The sequence below is a fragment of the Hesperophylax consimilis genome, chromosome 29 (genome assembly GCF_061612785.1).
Source record: "Hesperophylax consimilis isolate HC1 chromosome 29, BYU_Hcon_1.0, whole genome shotgun sequence".
Taxonomy (NCBI): Eukaryota; Metazoa; Arthropoda; class Insecta; order Trichoptera; family Limnephilidae; genus Hesperophylax; species Hesperophylax consimilis.
The window spans coordinates 9,918,235-9,933,555 of NC_142864.1; the positions used below are offsets into that span (position 1 = coordinate 9,918,235).

The 15,321-nt window shown below is 33.6% G+C and overlaps 1 protein-coding gene across 1 annotated transcript in view; it reads right to left on the bottom strand.

Annotated features, from left to right (window-relative positions):
- Nucleotides 1-9,262: 9,262 nt before the first annotated feature.
- Ca-alpha1D (Ca[2+]-channel protein alpha[[1]] subunit D) overlaps nt 9,263-15,321 on the bottom strand; it is a 229,062-nt gene continuing 223,003 nt past the window's right edge. The window contains exons 42-45 of the mRNA XM_089649395.1: nt 14,445-14,551; nt 11,982-12,088; nt 10,516-10,609; nt 9,263-10,215 (exon numbers count right to left, since the gene is read on the bottom strand). Coding sequence (XP_089505521.1) covers nt 10,129-10,215; nt 10,516-10,609; nt 11,982-12,088; nt 14,445-14,551 — 395 coding nt within the window. The 3' untranslated portion in view covers nt 9,263-10,128. The remainder of the gene's footprint in view (nt 10,216-10,515; nt 10,610-11,981; nt 12,089-14,444; nt 14,552-15,321) is intronic.

Here is a 15,321-nt window from a genome sequence, read left to right on the forward strand (position 1 = left end):
TTTGGAAGGTCCCCGCTAACGGACCGGGAATCTGTGTTTAACAGGAACCTTTCAAATGTAAAAAACAAAATGGCACTGATTGCTCAATTGATGACAATGTTACATTTGAATTTCTGCGGTAACACCCCAACCTAAAACTTACATCTCATTGGTATATTTGGCATTACATTATATTATTTACGTACTGGAAATATTGAACTATTGGCAGTACTGGTAGAATTTGGCAAAAGTGGCATTTTTCCTTTGACTCTACATTTGGTAATAAATCAAATCATAAGTTATTTTGAATGTTTGTTTTTTTTTATTTGCCTATCTAATTAAACAATTTTTTTCTCAAATTTTTAGTAATAAAATAAAGAAATGAATGGTTCAAATATTTTGAAAAGTTTCTATTTGTAGATACAAAAAAAATTCTTGTACAAATACTGTGTTTCACACTCTCGTCACACTTTATGACCGCCAATCGACGCCATTTTTAATTGGTTTGGTCACCGTTAAAGGCCGTTTCTCAATCAACTTTTCAGCTTTTTGTCAAATTGTGATTAGCTTTCAAGCATAACGGTAATTCATTAACAGTCGACCATTTCAATGCCAAAAATTCAAAGAAGCGCTTATCTACTATTTTATGTTCAACAAATGTGACCCGTTTCAGCGTTTGATCAAATTTTGATGAGTGATCAAGAATAATGGGTTGATCGATTCACTCGACAGCTGATTACAATTTGATCCAATGCTGAAACTGACCCGAGAATCAGCGTTTAATGGGGACCCTCTATGATTTAGTTTTTACCAATGTGACAATTAAGAGAATTTTAACAAATTTTCAAGTTCTGTTATTATTTCAGTTCCGTCGAGCAACTTACAATGATATAATAACAGAACTTGAATAATACTTTCACAGAACCCAAAAATGAACAATGAAATTTGATGAATTGTTCAATGAGTAAATAAATACTTAAAGAACCCTGTCAAAAAGTTATTTTACTTAGGTTTCAAAATTTTACATCATTGAATATGATATTTAATTATAAATTATTTACATATGCGTGTGGCTGCATTGACTCGTTAATTTCAAGAATAAAAGTGCGGTTCAAAAACTGTAACTAAAATGCAAAAAATATCCATTTAAAAATGTCCAACAAATTCTAATTGGTTGTCAGGCAACTTTTGTACTTGTCAATAATAAATTGTTCAAAAGCTGCAATGGACCTAGAATCGGCGTGTAACTGGGACCTTTCAATTGTCAAAAAAACAAAATGGCGCTAACTGACCTTATGATGGCATTGTTACATTTGAATTTCTGTGAAACACCCCAACATGAATATCGATTTTAAAAAGACACTTTTAAATTCAAGAATTTTCAGAGATACGTATTTTTAAATAGAGATATTTTTCATGTTTGTTAAAGGAATGAATTTATTTTTATGTAACTTTTGCACAAATTAATGTCAACTTCATATTGAAATACAAGAAAACTTATTTGTTAAAAACAATTTTAAAAAGTTTGGGTTATTTTAAAGTTCGTCATATTTGATTGATGATTGATGTTTCCTGACCCTAATAAATTACTTCATTCAAATTGTGGTCAGATGACCGCTATGCTTTACGGCTGATACCAATTTTATCAAAAGCTGAGACCGGCCAAGAATTGGTGCTTAAATCGAAGGAATCGGAGACTGTTCAAATGTAAAAAAACTTTTAACGGCACTGTTCATCAATCAAGTGAATAATGCCCCAACTTTGCTGGTTTAAAACAATTTGTTTCAATTAGGTGGTTACTATCCATCAACTAACTTTAATATGATTGAAATGGCTGTAAAAACATGCATTTACTTAACAGGTAACGTTACCTAAAGGTGAGATAATTCACGCTGCTTGATGAGTAGCACTAATCGACAGTTTAATTAGAGGTGGTGAAATATCCCCAACTAATAATGGCAGGCCACAAAGTACACCTTTTAACTCTTTGTACGCGGCAAGTTCATACTCATATGCGGCTGTATCAGCAGTTGATACGGAAACTTTGACGGCCGATATTCTAGCGCTCTTTCGTCGTAAATGTATTTCTTGCTCACTTGGACATTCGTAGAACTATCACGATGCTGACATCTACAAGAATTTCTCAAAAATAAAATTGTATTTCATAAAAAAAGATCGATAATCAAGTGCGCCTTTTAGTCCTTTAGTTTACATTTTTGTCAACGGATGGCGTTAGTACTAGTATGTCATTCACAACTTTTCATAACTAAAAATGATAAGTGATCATGGTGTCCCACTTGTGTCTATCAACACAGTGGCCTAAGTACACACACGCCGAGTGAATGGCGGGACCACATTCAAAAGGTACGTCTTTGTATGAAATTTTATGTTTTTGTTTTTATAAACATCTAAGAGTGTTGACACACGAGGATTTGTTTTCATATTGTGGATAATAATCTATTCTGTCTATATAGTCCAATAAATCATGCCAGAATGCTATAATTTGACATTTAATTGCGTGCATAGGTATTTGAAAATATGTACCGCGTACGGGTATAGATAAAACGGAGCAAATTAACGTGTTTAAATGGTTAAACATAAAATAACAAGTTTTCAGACATATACCAATACTGCAAAGGTACAAAAATCAAAATTCATTTATTATTTATTAAATATTAGATTGCTGTTTTTTTTGTTTTAAGCTTGTAAATCGTAACATTCTAATAGTAAATTGGTACCTTCTTGTTCAAAAATGTTTATTTGTTGTTCCAGAACAAAGTTTAAATGATTTTAGTTTTGAGTGGGAATTCAATGCTTTACGTTGCTTCTTTGTATTCCAATATAAAATAAGACACCATCAATAAGAGACGAAGGCACCCATAGACACCAAACTTTATGTACATAATAATATACAGTAATCCCTCGCTATCCACAGTTTTGTTTTATTCGAGTACAAGAGGTAAAACATTAAAAATTTTTGCAACATTATGTAATTCAGGCAGTACATCTATGTTAGCATCCCACATTGGAATTTAAATTTACAAACTATACCTGTAAGTGAGTTTTTTTTCTGTTGACTAATTGATAGATTTCTCGATTTTAACTGAAAATTTAAAATTTTGTATAAATGGGTGATATTGCACCGAGTCCATGATTTTATATTGGATTTAGCTACCCACAATTTCGATTTCAGCACTTTTGCTATAAGCTGTTTTGCTATCCGCAATTTTGCTGTCTGCAGTTTTGCTATCTGTAGTTATTATGTCTGCTGTTTCGCAATGATCAACAATTTTTTGATCCACAGTTTTGATATTTGCATTGTTGTAATTTATTAATGATTAACTAATGTTTATAAGACAAGGTTTTTTTATGCATATCACAAAGGATAACAAATTAATGCTTATAATAATTTGTTATCCTTTGTGTTATGCCTAAAAAAACCTTGTCTTATAAACATTAGTTTTTCATTAAAAAATAATAATATTTGACAAGTCAAAATATTTCACCAACAAATGTAGATATAATATATCTCGACGGCATCTAGTGGGAAATTCAGCACTAACAAAGCCTTTCCTACAAAAATAAATTTGGTTGTTTACAGGTGAAAAAATATAATAAATAGTAATTGCCGATATTACTTGTACATATTGAATTATTTGGCATGTTGGGAATTGTGTCCAGAGCATTTTTGCTGTTTTTGTTTTAATATCAAAGATTTTGCTTTCGGCAATTTCACAATCCACTCTTTTGATTTCTTCAATTTTGCTATCCACAGTTTTGCTGTCTGCAGTTTTGTTTCCAACAATTTTGTTCTGCGCTGTTTTGCAATAATGCTATTGCGCGATGAACCCAACCCCGCAGATAATAAAGGATTACTGTATTTGTGACCCAAGGCAAGAGAGATAGGGGCAAAGGGAAGAAACGGGGGCCAAGCCTTTGAAGGCGCCATTAATCGTATCACAACATATCACATTCCAACACTCAAATAACCAAACATAGCCAAAATGGCTCCCTAAAATACTTTCTAACTAAAATTATACACATCAACTAGCTGCGATCCAGGGTTTAAACCACAATTCGCTTGCAATATGTAGATAATTTAGAATCAATGTTAATAATTACGTGTATTGTAAGATCCCGACTCAGCTCAGTTGTTTCGCGCAGTCACCTTATTATTTCTCGTGTAATTTTCTAATACATACAATTCATGTATTTTCAGTATTTAATACTTTAAGATTTATTTAGGCTCTCAATAGTTGTATGGGGTGGTATGTATATAAAATTGTCCTATGTATAACACAAAAAAACTCAGAGTCGGAATTTAAATAAGACATGTCTAAAACCGTGGGTAGTAACTAGATTTAAATGTCCTTCTGTTTTTGAACACAATATTATAATATATCATGTTAGCTACAAAATCTGTCAGATTAGAAATTTATTTTGAAATATTTCAAATTTTTTGATGAATACGCATATTTAATTGTAAACTTTTAAATGCAAAGAGAATGCTTAGTGTGTTGTCTTTCTAAAACTGTTTATTTCATATGTCTGACCATGATAGAAAATGAGATAGAACGAGTTTTATGAGGATTTGTCAGTTGGTGACAGATATAGCACAATGTGACTCAATGGCTATTGATGTTTCGTGACAAATACAGCACTATTTACAAAAAATTTTTTTTTTACAAAAATGACAAACTTTCAATCAATCAACATTTAACAGATTTTTTGCGTTATGCTTATCGTTAGACTGTTTAGCACATAATTTTGGAAATATGAATATTGTGATTTTTTAGCTTAAGTCCTCGGCGATTCCTGGGCTTTATGCATAGATTTTTAAAAACAGATGAGATAGTGACCTTCCTCTTGTGTCGAAGGTCAAGTGTGCAAAATTTAATCAATCTGGGATTAAAACTAAATAATAAATAAAACGAACAGATTTGTATAAAAATCACATATATGCCGTCCGCCCGCCACACTTTCCTTTATATAAATAGATATTTATTTACCACCCCGATTACATAACCTAATTGAAAGCCTTATTTAATATTTAAAAATTACAGTGCGACCTCGGAGAGTGTTTCGCAAGACGAGGAAAATTTTTAACTTGCAAACGAGTAATGTCTTTCTATATGAGCAATTTATCTGTAAAATTTAGGAAAAATGTAAGAATTAAATTTGATAGAGAAGCACCATTGATAATAGAAACATAGGTAAATATGGCATGGACTGTCACCAAAAGCTATTTTTGTTCTACAGGTATTTCAATGGAAGATGCTCCGAGGAACAAGTTTCATTGATCCACACTGCACCTTCAGCACCCGTGAATAGTCGGAAAACGGTTGACATTTGCCATGTGAGAACGAGTTGTTTCTACGAGTCGTTCTTGAGATCAACAGCTCGGCTGTAGAATGATTTGCCTGTTTGCCTCATGATCACTCCGCAAAAACCCACCTTCGGAGCAACCCCAAAGATGACATAGGCCCTGAGAGAAATTATTTTCCTCAGGGTCTCATATGTGGAGTTAATGTAAAAAAAGAAAGTTATGCGTTTGGTATGGTAGAAACAGACTTAAGTATGAGTGAACGATGTTGGTAACAGTTTTGTTATAATGGTTCACACAGAGCCCATCTCCCTTGTTTCCATTATACTTGGTTATAACACAAGTGATTAATTGTTCAATGACAAATCAACGCTTAAACAGTTTTGGAAGGAATCATCCTAGTTTCAATTTGATATTTTCATCGGCCATTATCACGGAATTAACATGATTTATTTTTGGGTTATTGTATTGTGTTGCGCTACATTCTTCTTTAGCAAACGTTTCAGACAGCGTTACAGTGTCCATCATCAGGGCACATCTACAATCAATAAATAAATCTTAATCCCAAAAAATAAATCACGATAAATCATCTTTGTTTCTGTTATTTTAATTAGCTTTGATACAAGTGTTTTTGAAAGAATACCATCGTTGCGCTTGCAAAAATGGCTTTGTGCCAGATTTCAGCAAAACGTTTTTTTTTACAACAAAAAAATTACTTAAAAAATCAAGGAATTCGGCCCAAACTCGGCTATGCGCGTAAGTTTATCTCAATTAAAAGTTGTTTGTTGATGTATTTTAATAAAAAAAAAAACCAGAGATGTGCTTTATTTCAAATAAATCCATTTCAAATGGAAATGCAAAATGGGTATTTTCCATTTTGCATTTTAAATGGTTTTCTAAAAACCATTTTGCATTTTGCATTTTAAATGCTTTTCTCAATGAATTTTCCATTTTAAATGCTTTTTTGCAACATTCTTCTTACTATCTCCACTCATCTTTTTTTCATAAGCCCCAAATATCAGTCGGTCCTCAACCTCGCTATGAGAGATAATTTCCATTTGTCAAGTTGCTCCCTGGTAGGAGCCCTGGCAATTGAGTGATACCATTACAAAAAATACTGATTCAAATACTGAACATGGGGCCATGACGCTGTAATATTAAATGTTAGATAGCAGTTTCTATGTTTTTACGTTGGCAACATTAGTCCTGCGCAAATTTTTTGTGGTTTCATAATCTGTAGTCGTGGTGTTTTTGGATTTACCATCATGTAATATGTTTGTTATACATTGATGTCCATTATTAAATGACGAAATTGTTTAAAAATTCTATAATTATTTTAATTGTTTGACCTGAGAAACCATTTTGCATTTTGAAAATAGGTATTTTGCATTTTGCATTTGAAATGCTTTTCTAAAAACCATTTTGCATTTTGCATTTTCAAATGGAAAATTTTTGACCCATTTCCATTTTGCATTTCAAATGGTTTTGGGTACCCATTTTGCACATCTCTGAAAAAAACTGGGAATTTTTTGCTTCCTCTGTAAAATTTGCTAAAACTTATATTGTCGTTGCGTTTGCAACACCGAGACTCTATAAAATTAACTTTGCAATCTATTTCTCGTTACTTTTCTTTCCTAGCTTTTTACCGACAACAACTTGGCCACGTTTAAAATGTTTTAACAGACAAAATTTAACATATCGATTATTTTTAATATTTTAGGTTAATAATTTTCGACATTGATTTATAAAATTTAACGTAATATTTCAATATATAATATCTACACTCACACATTTAAATATTTTCCAGTTTGAACTGTTAAAAATAAATTCATGTATTAAATATTTACACCAAAAACAATATTGTTACATTTACTAGAAAACACAATATGAAAAAAAAAAATTAATATAAATTTGACGTTTAAAATACAAAATGATGGTTTTCGCACAATTTACATTTATACACAATAATTTACAATAAATTTCATTTAATATACATAATAAGTAATAAATATTTATTTCATTCAAATTTCACAGTCCTTGAAAGTTATCCAATATTTAAAATTATCTATATAATTATTTATTGGCCACATTGAAATTTGTTTAAATATACATATATATTTACACAATTATTTTTACTTGTGTTTAACAAAATTTTTGAGGGAAACAATATACTTTTCTAACACTCTTTTATAATAATAATATGTAGTTAATTAATCGTTTAAAACTTGCCTTAGTTTAGAAATGAATAGAATTAGATTCAAATCGACGTTCCTGAAAAAAAATGTCGGATGTGCAATATGTAGATTTACAGTAACGCTGTTTGATGTTTTCTTTCTGCATTTTCACTGTTTTTGAGATCAAGAAATATAGTTTTGTTTGATTATTTATTTAATTGGAGAAATATATTATCAATAATGCAGAAATGAAACTTTAAACAGCTCCACGGCAAAACTACATATTTACACATCTGACATTGTTCTTTGGGACCGTCAAAATAATAGAGCTTATATTAAAAATATTCTCTAAGGACGGGTTGTTTTAGAGAATTTGAACAATTCTTCAAATTGCAAAGTTAATTTTCAAGTTCTGTTATTATTTCAGTTCTGTCAAGAAACTAGCCAATAATGATATAATAACAGAACTTGAATAGGATTTTCATAGAACCTGAAAATGAATGTTGAAATTTGAAACAACCCATTCTAAGAGTAACTAAATAAAAGTGAAATAGAATTAAAAAAAAATGTTTGTTTTGTGTTTTTTCATAGATTATTCAAAACGTTTATTGAAATTGTTTTAAATGCATTAAAATACAGTTATAATTTTTTTATTTTGAATTAAATTATAAAAAAAAATAATGAAAATGGCAACAAAAAACATTCATTGATTTGTCCGTCAAAATGAATACGAGGAAATTTTATCTGCGATATTTCTAGGCTTTGGAAAAAAATGGATATATTTTTAGCAGAGTTCCAACGATTGAAATCTTCGTGGCATCATCAAATTTGTACAGTATTGGGGTTTCTAGAGCAATGCAAATATTGCCATCGTGAGCTATGGAGCTTAGTAATACCCAAAGTTAAAGTAATATTCAGTTCCAAATACACTTTCATGAACAAACATATTATGTGAACGATGAACACTGTTATGCTGTCTGAAATGTCGGCTAAAGAATTAATCATGGTTATGTAACAACTAAATACATTTTTTTTTTCTAATTGAAAAATATGGAAACAACCAATATAGTTTCGTTTTATAGGTTTTTAGTCAGTAAAATAGATAGATAAAACTCTGTAGCTCAGGATGGAAATGCCAGTTGATAGCTAATAGTTGACGTTCCATACAGAAAAACCTGTGCAAATTATATGATGCCAGTGCTCACCATTTTAGATTTTTTGGTGCTTCAGAAAACATATCAACGCTGGAAGGGCAAAAGGGCGTATGCGACAATTTAGTCAAAAATGGGTTAAATATACAGTTTTGATCAGACAAAAATTCTAATCAAAACTGTGTGATTAACTCATTTTGACTAAATTGGCGCTGACGCACTTTTGCCTTTCTGCTATTGATATTATATTTGCAAATATTCAAATAATGTCCTTTGTTAGATCCTGAAAGATTTGATTTTTTTTTTTTTCATCAGAAAAGATATATTTTTTAAAGTGCCTTCATTTCTTAAGAAATAATGAAAACAAGCCACCAGAAATTGGTGCAACCTTCCTGAGCCAATCTTTTGCTACTTCCAAACTTTCGACTGCGTCCAACAATAGGGGATAATAAAAAAATTAACGAAATATAATATTATAAATTTACGAAAATCAACAAATTGAATAAAATTTATCTATAATTAATTCATACTAGACATTGAAAACAAAAAACGCGATTTTTATGTAATTTATTGAATAATAATTTAATTTCTAAATAACACAATTTAATATTAAATGTCAAAGTCTTATTTTTAAGATGCTTTGGTCTTTAGATTGAAAGCAACATGTAAAAACAAATTAAGTTGAGAACGTATTAAAATTACACCACATTTTCAATCATTTCGGATTTAATAATCATTCTTAATTTGACGATGTGATTTTGAAATAATGATTCAATTGTTCTCATCTCAAATTCAGGAAACTTCATAAAACTCTAATTAAAATACGTGCCCAATTAGTGAAATAATCTTGTGACACTGGAGCTAAGTGTGACACAGTAGCCGGGCGTGACACAAAAGCCGGGTGTGACACAGGATCTGATGTGCATCTAGCTGGGTGTTACAAAGAGGCTCAATATGACAAGGTAGCCGGTTGGTTGTTCCACAGAAGCTTACAGCTGACACTATAGCCAGATTTTATACAGAAGCTCAATGCAACACAACAACAAAGCTGGGTAATAACTTAAGTTGACACGGTAGCTATCATTCATTGTAACACCGAAACTAGATGGAACACATCAGTTTGTTGTGACAGTTGAGTTACTAGGTTGTTACCCAGTAATAGCTTTAGGCGACATAGTAGCTAATATTTGTCACACAGAAGCCAGATGAGACACATGAGTTTGTTGTGACAGTTGTTATATTGCTGGGTAACACACAGTAATAGCTTAAGGTGACACTTAGCTATCATTTGTGGCACAGAAGCTAGATGACACACATGAGTTTGTTGTGACACAAAATCCGATTCAGACATGAGCTGGGTGAGACAGCAATGCTGGTTTTGATGCATGTTGTACGTCACAGAAAGTAACGAAAGTGCCACAAAGCGAAGTGTGACACTGGGTTGGGTGTGACGGTGTCACCGCAGGGGCCCAGCAGATGGCTATAAGAAGATAGGCCTCCGCTATAAGTTGCCCCGTGGACCGGCGGTGGGTCTCGTTGGGCTGTTGGAGTATTGGGCCGGTGAGCCACCATTGTCGGGACCGAAGCCCTGTTAAAAAAACCACAATCAATTAGATTTATAATGCGTCCTTGTAGTACTTCTTTCTTACTAACTAACTTACATGCCGCTTCATTGCATTATATCTCATTTCTACAGCATTCAGTTTACTTTCATCCCTCTGCCAGTTTCATGTCTCACTTCTGTGATTCAGGGTTGGTATCAGCTCTTCATTGTGGACAGCTAGCTTCGTTTCTTCAGACAACTTATGGCGTATATGTGGTAAAACCTATTGGGTCATCAGGGATTGCCAAGGCGTAGTTAATGGAATTGCCATAAATAGGAACTCACCACCGACAATTGTTGACCGGACATATTCTGCTGAATCTGCTGCAGTTGAGCTTGTTTTCTCTGTCTCTCCTGCAACAGGAGTTGGTGGGCGGCCCTGAAACACACAATTAATTATACATATTGTCACATAATAAATCAATACTTTCAAAAAGACCGGCGAACTAAATTAAGAAGCTGTCAGTTGGTACCATTTATAGTTGCGCACGGGTATTGCGCATCTCGCGCGGTTTAATTGTCAACACTGTACAGCGCACGCTCCGACACGCACGCTCGTGAAATCATCAACGGCCATTATCACTCCAGATCTGACCTCAGCCTTGACGCTCTTAGAGCGTGGACAATTTAAACGACATTTTTGTGCGTAATACTTTAAAAACCGGTCTTAAATTATGTGCCGTTTTACAATTAAGATTTGTACGCGCAGTAGCGCGTACATCACGGAAGATACTCCGTCATAACTGTGTTTCATCACTCACGAGTTGCATCATCCAGTCAACCATGTAAGCCGTTATATTATCATTTTCTCTTCCTGTGCCTTTCTTTCTTATAATGTTTTGATACAAGCTTGCCAGCCAGAAATAATTTACGAGAGAGTTTGTTCTAACTAACAGTCAGGAATTTATTTAGGATGTTAATTGTACCTCCCATTTGTGTAACTGCAATGTATTTGTGCATGTGAATATATTATCCTATACTCCCATTTGAGTTTCATTTTGACGAATATGGAGTAGTCTGACTTGGCATCGTCCCCCGTGTAAAAGCCTGTTGGCTGACCCTTAACTGAAGGATTTGGATTCTCTATCCTCTACTCTGAGCTATCGCCGAAACCTACGCAAGGCACGATTCACAACACCGGCGCACAACGTGGAACCCGCCGATTCACAACAATATAATGAGCCTTTTTGTGTCTTTTTCTATTTTTAAATTCTTTTAAGATGATTAATAGTCCTTCAACAATCAATCAATAAAGCCACTTATCCCTTAATAATGGTCCTTCAACAATCAAACAATAAAGCCACTTATCCCTTCATAAAAGTCTTTCAACAATCAATGAATAAAGCACTTATCCCTTCATAAAGAGTATAGTTATCTAAATAAATCGATTGATACAGTCTCGACTTATTTTAATCATTAGATTGTATGTTACATTTTTGTTGTTTGTTTTTGGGGTGTTATGCCGTGTTGCGCTAACTCCTTCTTTAGCCGACGTTTCGGACAGCGTTGCAGTGTCCATCATCAGGGCAGATCCGGTAGATCCGAAGATACCGGATCTGCCCTGATGATGGACACTGCAACGCTGTCCGAAACGTCGGCCAAAGAAGGAGTTAGCGTAACACGGCATAACACCCCAAAAACAAACAACAAAAATGCTTTTGGCCGTGAAAATCTAAAAACTTACCTGTATGTTACATTGTTAACTTACAAACTTTACAGTAAACACATTTTATAGGTAGTGAGGTACCGACCTGTCCATTTCTTCGGGAGTCATGTCCAGTGCCTCCTGCATCTCTCTCGAGGTAGTTTTGATGAATTCTTGATCACAGTATTTGCCTAAACCCTGTTCAGCTAAAACCTGCAAACGAATCAAAGCCAAGTACAGTTTTACATAGATTGCTTTAGAAAATAGAAAAAAGTATGTAAATTTTTTTTTCCAACTCTGGACAAGTGATTACAATTAATTTTAATATGATACCGACAAGTTTTCAAGTATAAAAAACAAAGAAAAGATATTACTGTATGTGGGTACCGATAAGCACATCTGGCACAAGGTGGGTACATAATATGTTGAGATACCAATAGGCATCTTTGGCACATCCGAGGCTAATAACAAAGAACTAAGACAACAAGTATCCCATTAAGGACTTGCATTGCAAATAATTATAAGCAATAATTAGTCACCTGAAATATCAATACAAATTGAAAATATCTCCCGAGTAAAAATAAATGCAGCCAACGGGAATTGTACTAGTACCTCAATCAACAATTACTTTATTTATTAGGGGCCGTTCAAGTATTATGTAAGCACTATAGGGGGGCATTATAGGCATATTTTTGATGACATGGGGGGGGGTGGGGGGGTCGAGATAGTGATTACGTCAGCACTGCTCAGCAGTAGTTATTTTTTTTTACATATTGGCAACTCACACATTGTCTATGTTTGAAAACCGAATACATATTCGGGGATTCCCACAAATAATTAATACGTTTAGGTACTCGCTTAAAAAACAGAATACATTAACAGAAAATGCATATAGGTACCAATTTTTACGTAAGCACGGGAGGGGGGGGGGGGTAAGAGCTTTGCTTACTTTTGGTGACAAGGGGGAAGAGGGGGTAAATAATTGTAATAAATCTGCTTACGTAATACTTGAACGGCCCCTTATATTAATTCTTATATTTTTTCCACCTGTAAACAACCAACTTTATTTTTGTAGGAAAGGCTTTATTAGTGCTAAATTTCTCACTAGATGGCATTGAGACATATAATATCTTCATTTATTGGTGAAATATTGTTGACTTGTCAAATATTATAATTTTTTAATGATAAACTAATGTTTATAAGACAAGGTTTTATGCATAGCATAAAGGATATAAAATAATTATAAGAAATAATTAGTCGCCTGAAATATCAATACAAATTGAAAATATCCCCCGAGTAAAAGTAAAAATATAATAAGCAGTAATTGTTGATTGAGGTACTAGTACATATTGAATCATTTGGCGGGTTAGAAATTAGCCGACATAGCTCAGCGGTTTCAGAGAACCTGACCGGACATCAGAAGGCATGGGTTCAATTCCTGTTGGCGGCATTTATTTTTACTCAGGAGATATTTTCAATTTGTGTTGATATTTCAGGCGACTAATTATTTGCTATCCTTTATGTTATGCATAAAACCTTGTCTTATAAACATTAGTTTCTCATTAAAAAATTATGCCTTGCATTGCACTTATACACATTGCTAACAAAATAACAATGTAAGATTGGGAATATCTTTTCATTAATACGGATAGTATAATAATTCCACATGGAACATAATTCCATCAAACACTTAACTTTGACACAATTTGTTGGTGAGAACCACAGACATATGAATATATAGACTAGAAATTAAAGGTGAGGGGTAAAATCAACTGTTGAAGAACGAAGGGGGTAAAGCTGACTGTGATTCGTCAATAAATCAATCTGACAGTATATAGGCATCTCGCATTATAATATCACCATTTAGTTCTTAAAAGTAAAATCTGCTTTTGAATGAATAGACATTTTTACATGGGAGCGCAAATTACTCACCACGTTACGAACAAATATGCAAAGTCCAAATTCGGCAAAAAAAAATTTCTTCTATTTTCAGAGTCGAATATTTTGTTTACGTATTTAGTTAAGACACTTATATAAGTGTTCATAATTTACTTCCCAGTAACAACGATGCGCACACTTGAGAATCGCTACATTCGACCAATGTTGGCTCGATGTGATAGTATATGTTTCTACAACTGATTCATATTATACGACGTGAATAAGCTTAAAATGATGCTTATATATGGAATGTAATACGACAATTGGGTTTATTCTCTTTTTCACATCTATTTTTACAAGTTTTCATAGCACAAGCCACTATTTTGCCGTGTTATTTCATAAAATGCCTCGACCATAGCTCGACGCTAGTTCGAATAAGAATGATGACGTCACATTCTCAAGATTCACGGGAAGCCATACGCGAGCCCAGCCGGCTCCAATGGAACCGGTATGGGGAGTGGGGAATAATACGCTTTTAATCACTTAGGGCAGGTCTACTAATATTCATATGTCTATGGTTAGAACTTTATTCGAGGGACCCGTTCAATCATATAGATAACAAGTATTCTGTCGATAACAAAGAATTTTCTTAAGCAAGTATCCTGTAAAGTGTAAAGAACAGAAGACTCACCCTGCACACCAGACTTTCGGCGGAACCAACGACCCCGATGGAGTTAGTTCTCCTATCGGCGGGGCTGCCGGGCAGGGACTGCGCATGCCGGCCATTGCCTCCCACACCTACACACAATACGCACCCACATTACAAAACATGGCATCAGATTGGTTTATGACAGATGGAAAGGTTGATGAGGACATTGGAAGAACGGTGAATGCAGGAAACTTCTTTATTAGTGGACTAAATGTGTTGAAGCAAGCATTCCACAGTGGAGTGCTAATACCAACCCAAATATATGAACGGTAATTAGGTATAGAACTAACAGAGGAAGGATGAAAGGATAATGAATGCTGTTGACCATGTATGACCGTGTTGCAAATGATGTTGCGATCAGGATATCAAAAGGCTGATGTAAGTGTAATGAATAAGATTAAGAAAGATACGCTTGGATGGTTTGAATGTGGAAAGCAAATGGACAAAGAAAGGACATCGTAAGGAGGGAAATGATATGAGAACGATTAAGGTTAGAGAGTTTCAGACTTGCTAAATCCAATTCAAGCAAGATTTCGATTCTGAATAGTGGATCTCGCCAATAGAGTATTTTCACTGTTTTTTTAATTCTCGAAAAAAAAATTACGATAACGAAGGTATTTTTATTTTATTTTTACAATGACAAATAAATTTTCTATAACGATTTAAAATGTGCCATTTTCGATTTTCCGTCAAAACGACGTGTTTGTATTTACTTGTGAATTCGGTGGCACTGACGTCACGCTTGGCGACGTTGGTGATAGCCGTCTAACCAGATATTCTCGTTTTCTATGTCATAATGACGTTGTGGCCAGTTGGAACCGTTTCGAATGTGCAGTTCTAGATTATTTTGAATATTAAA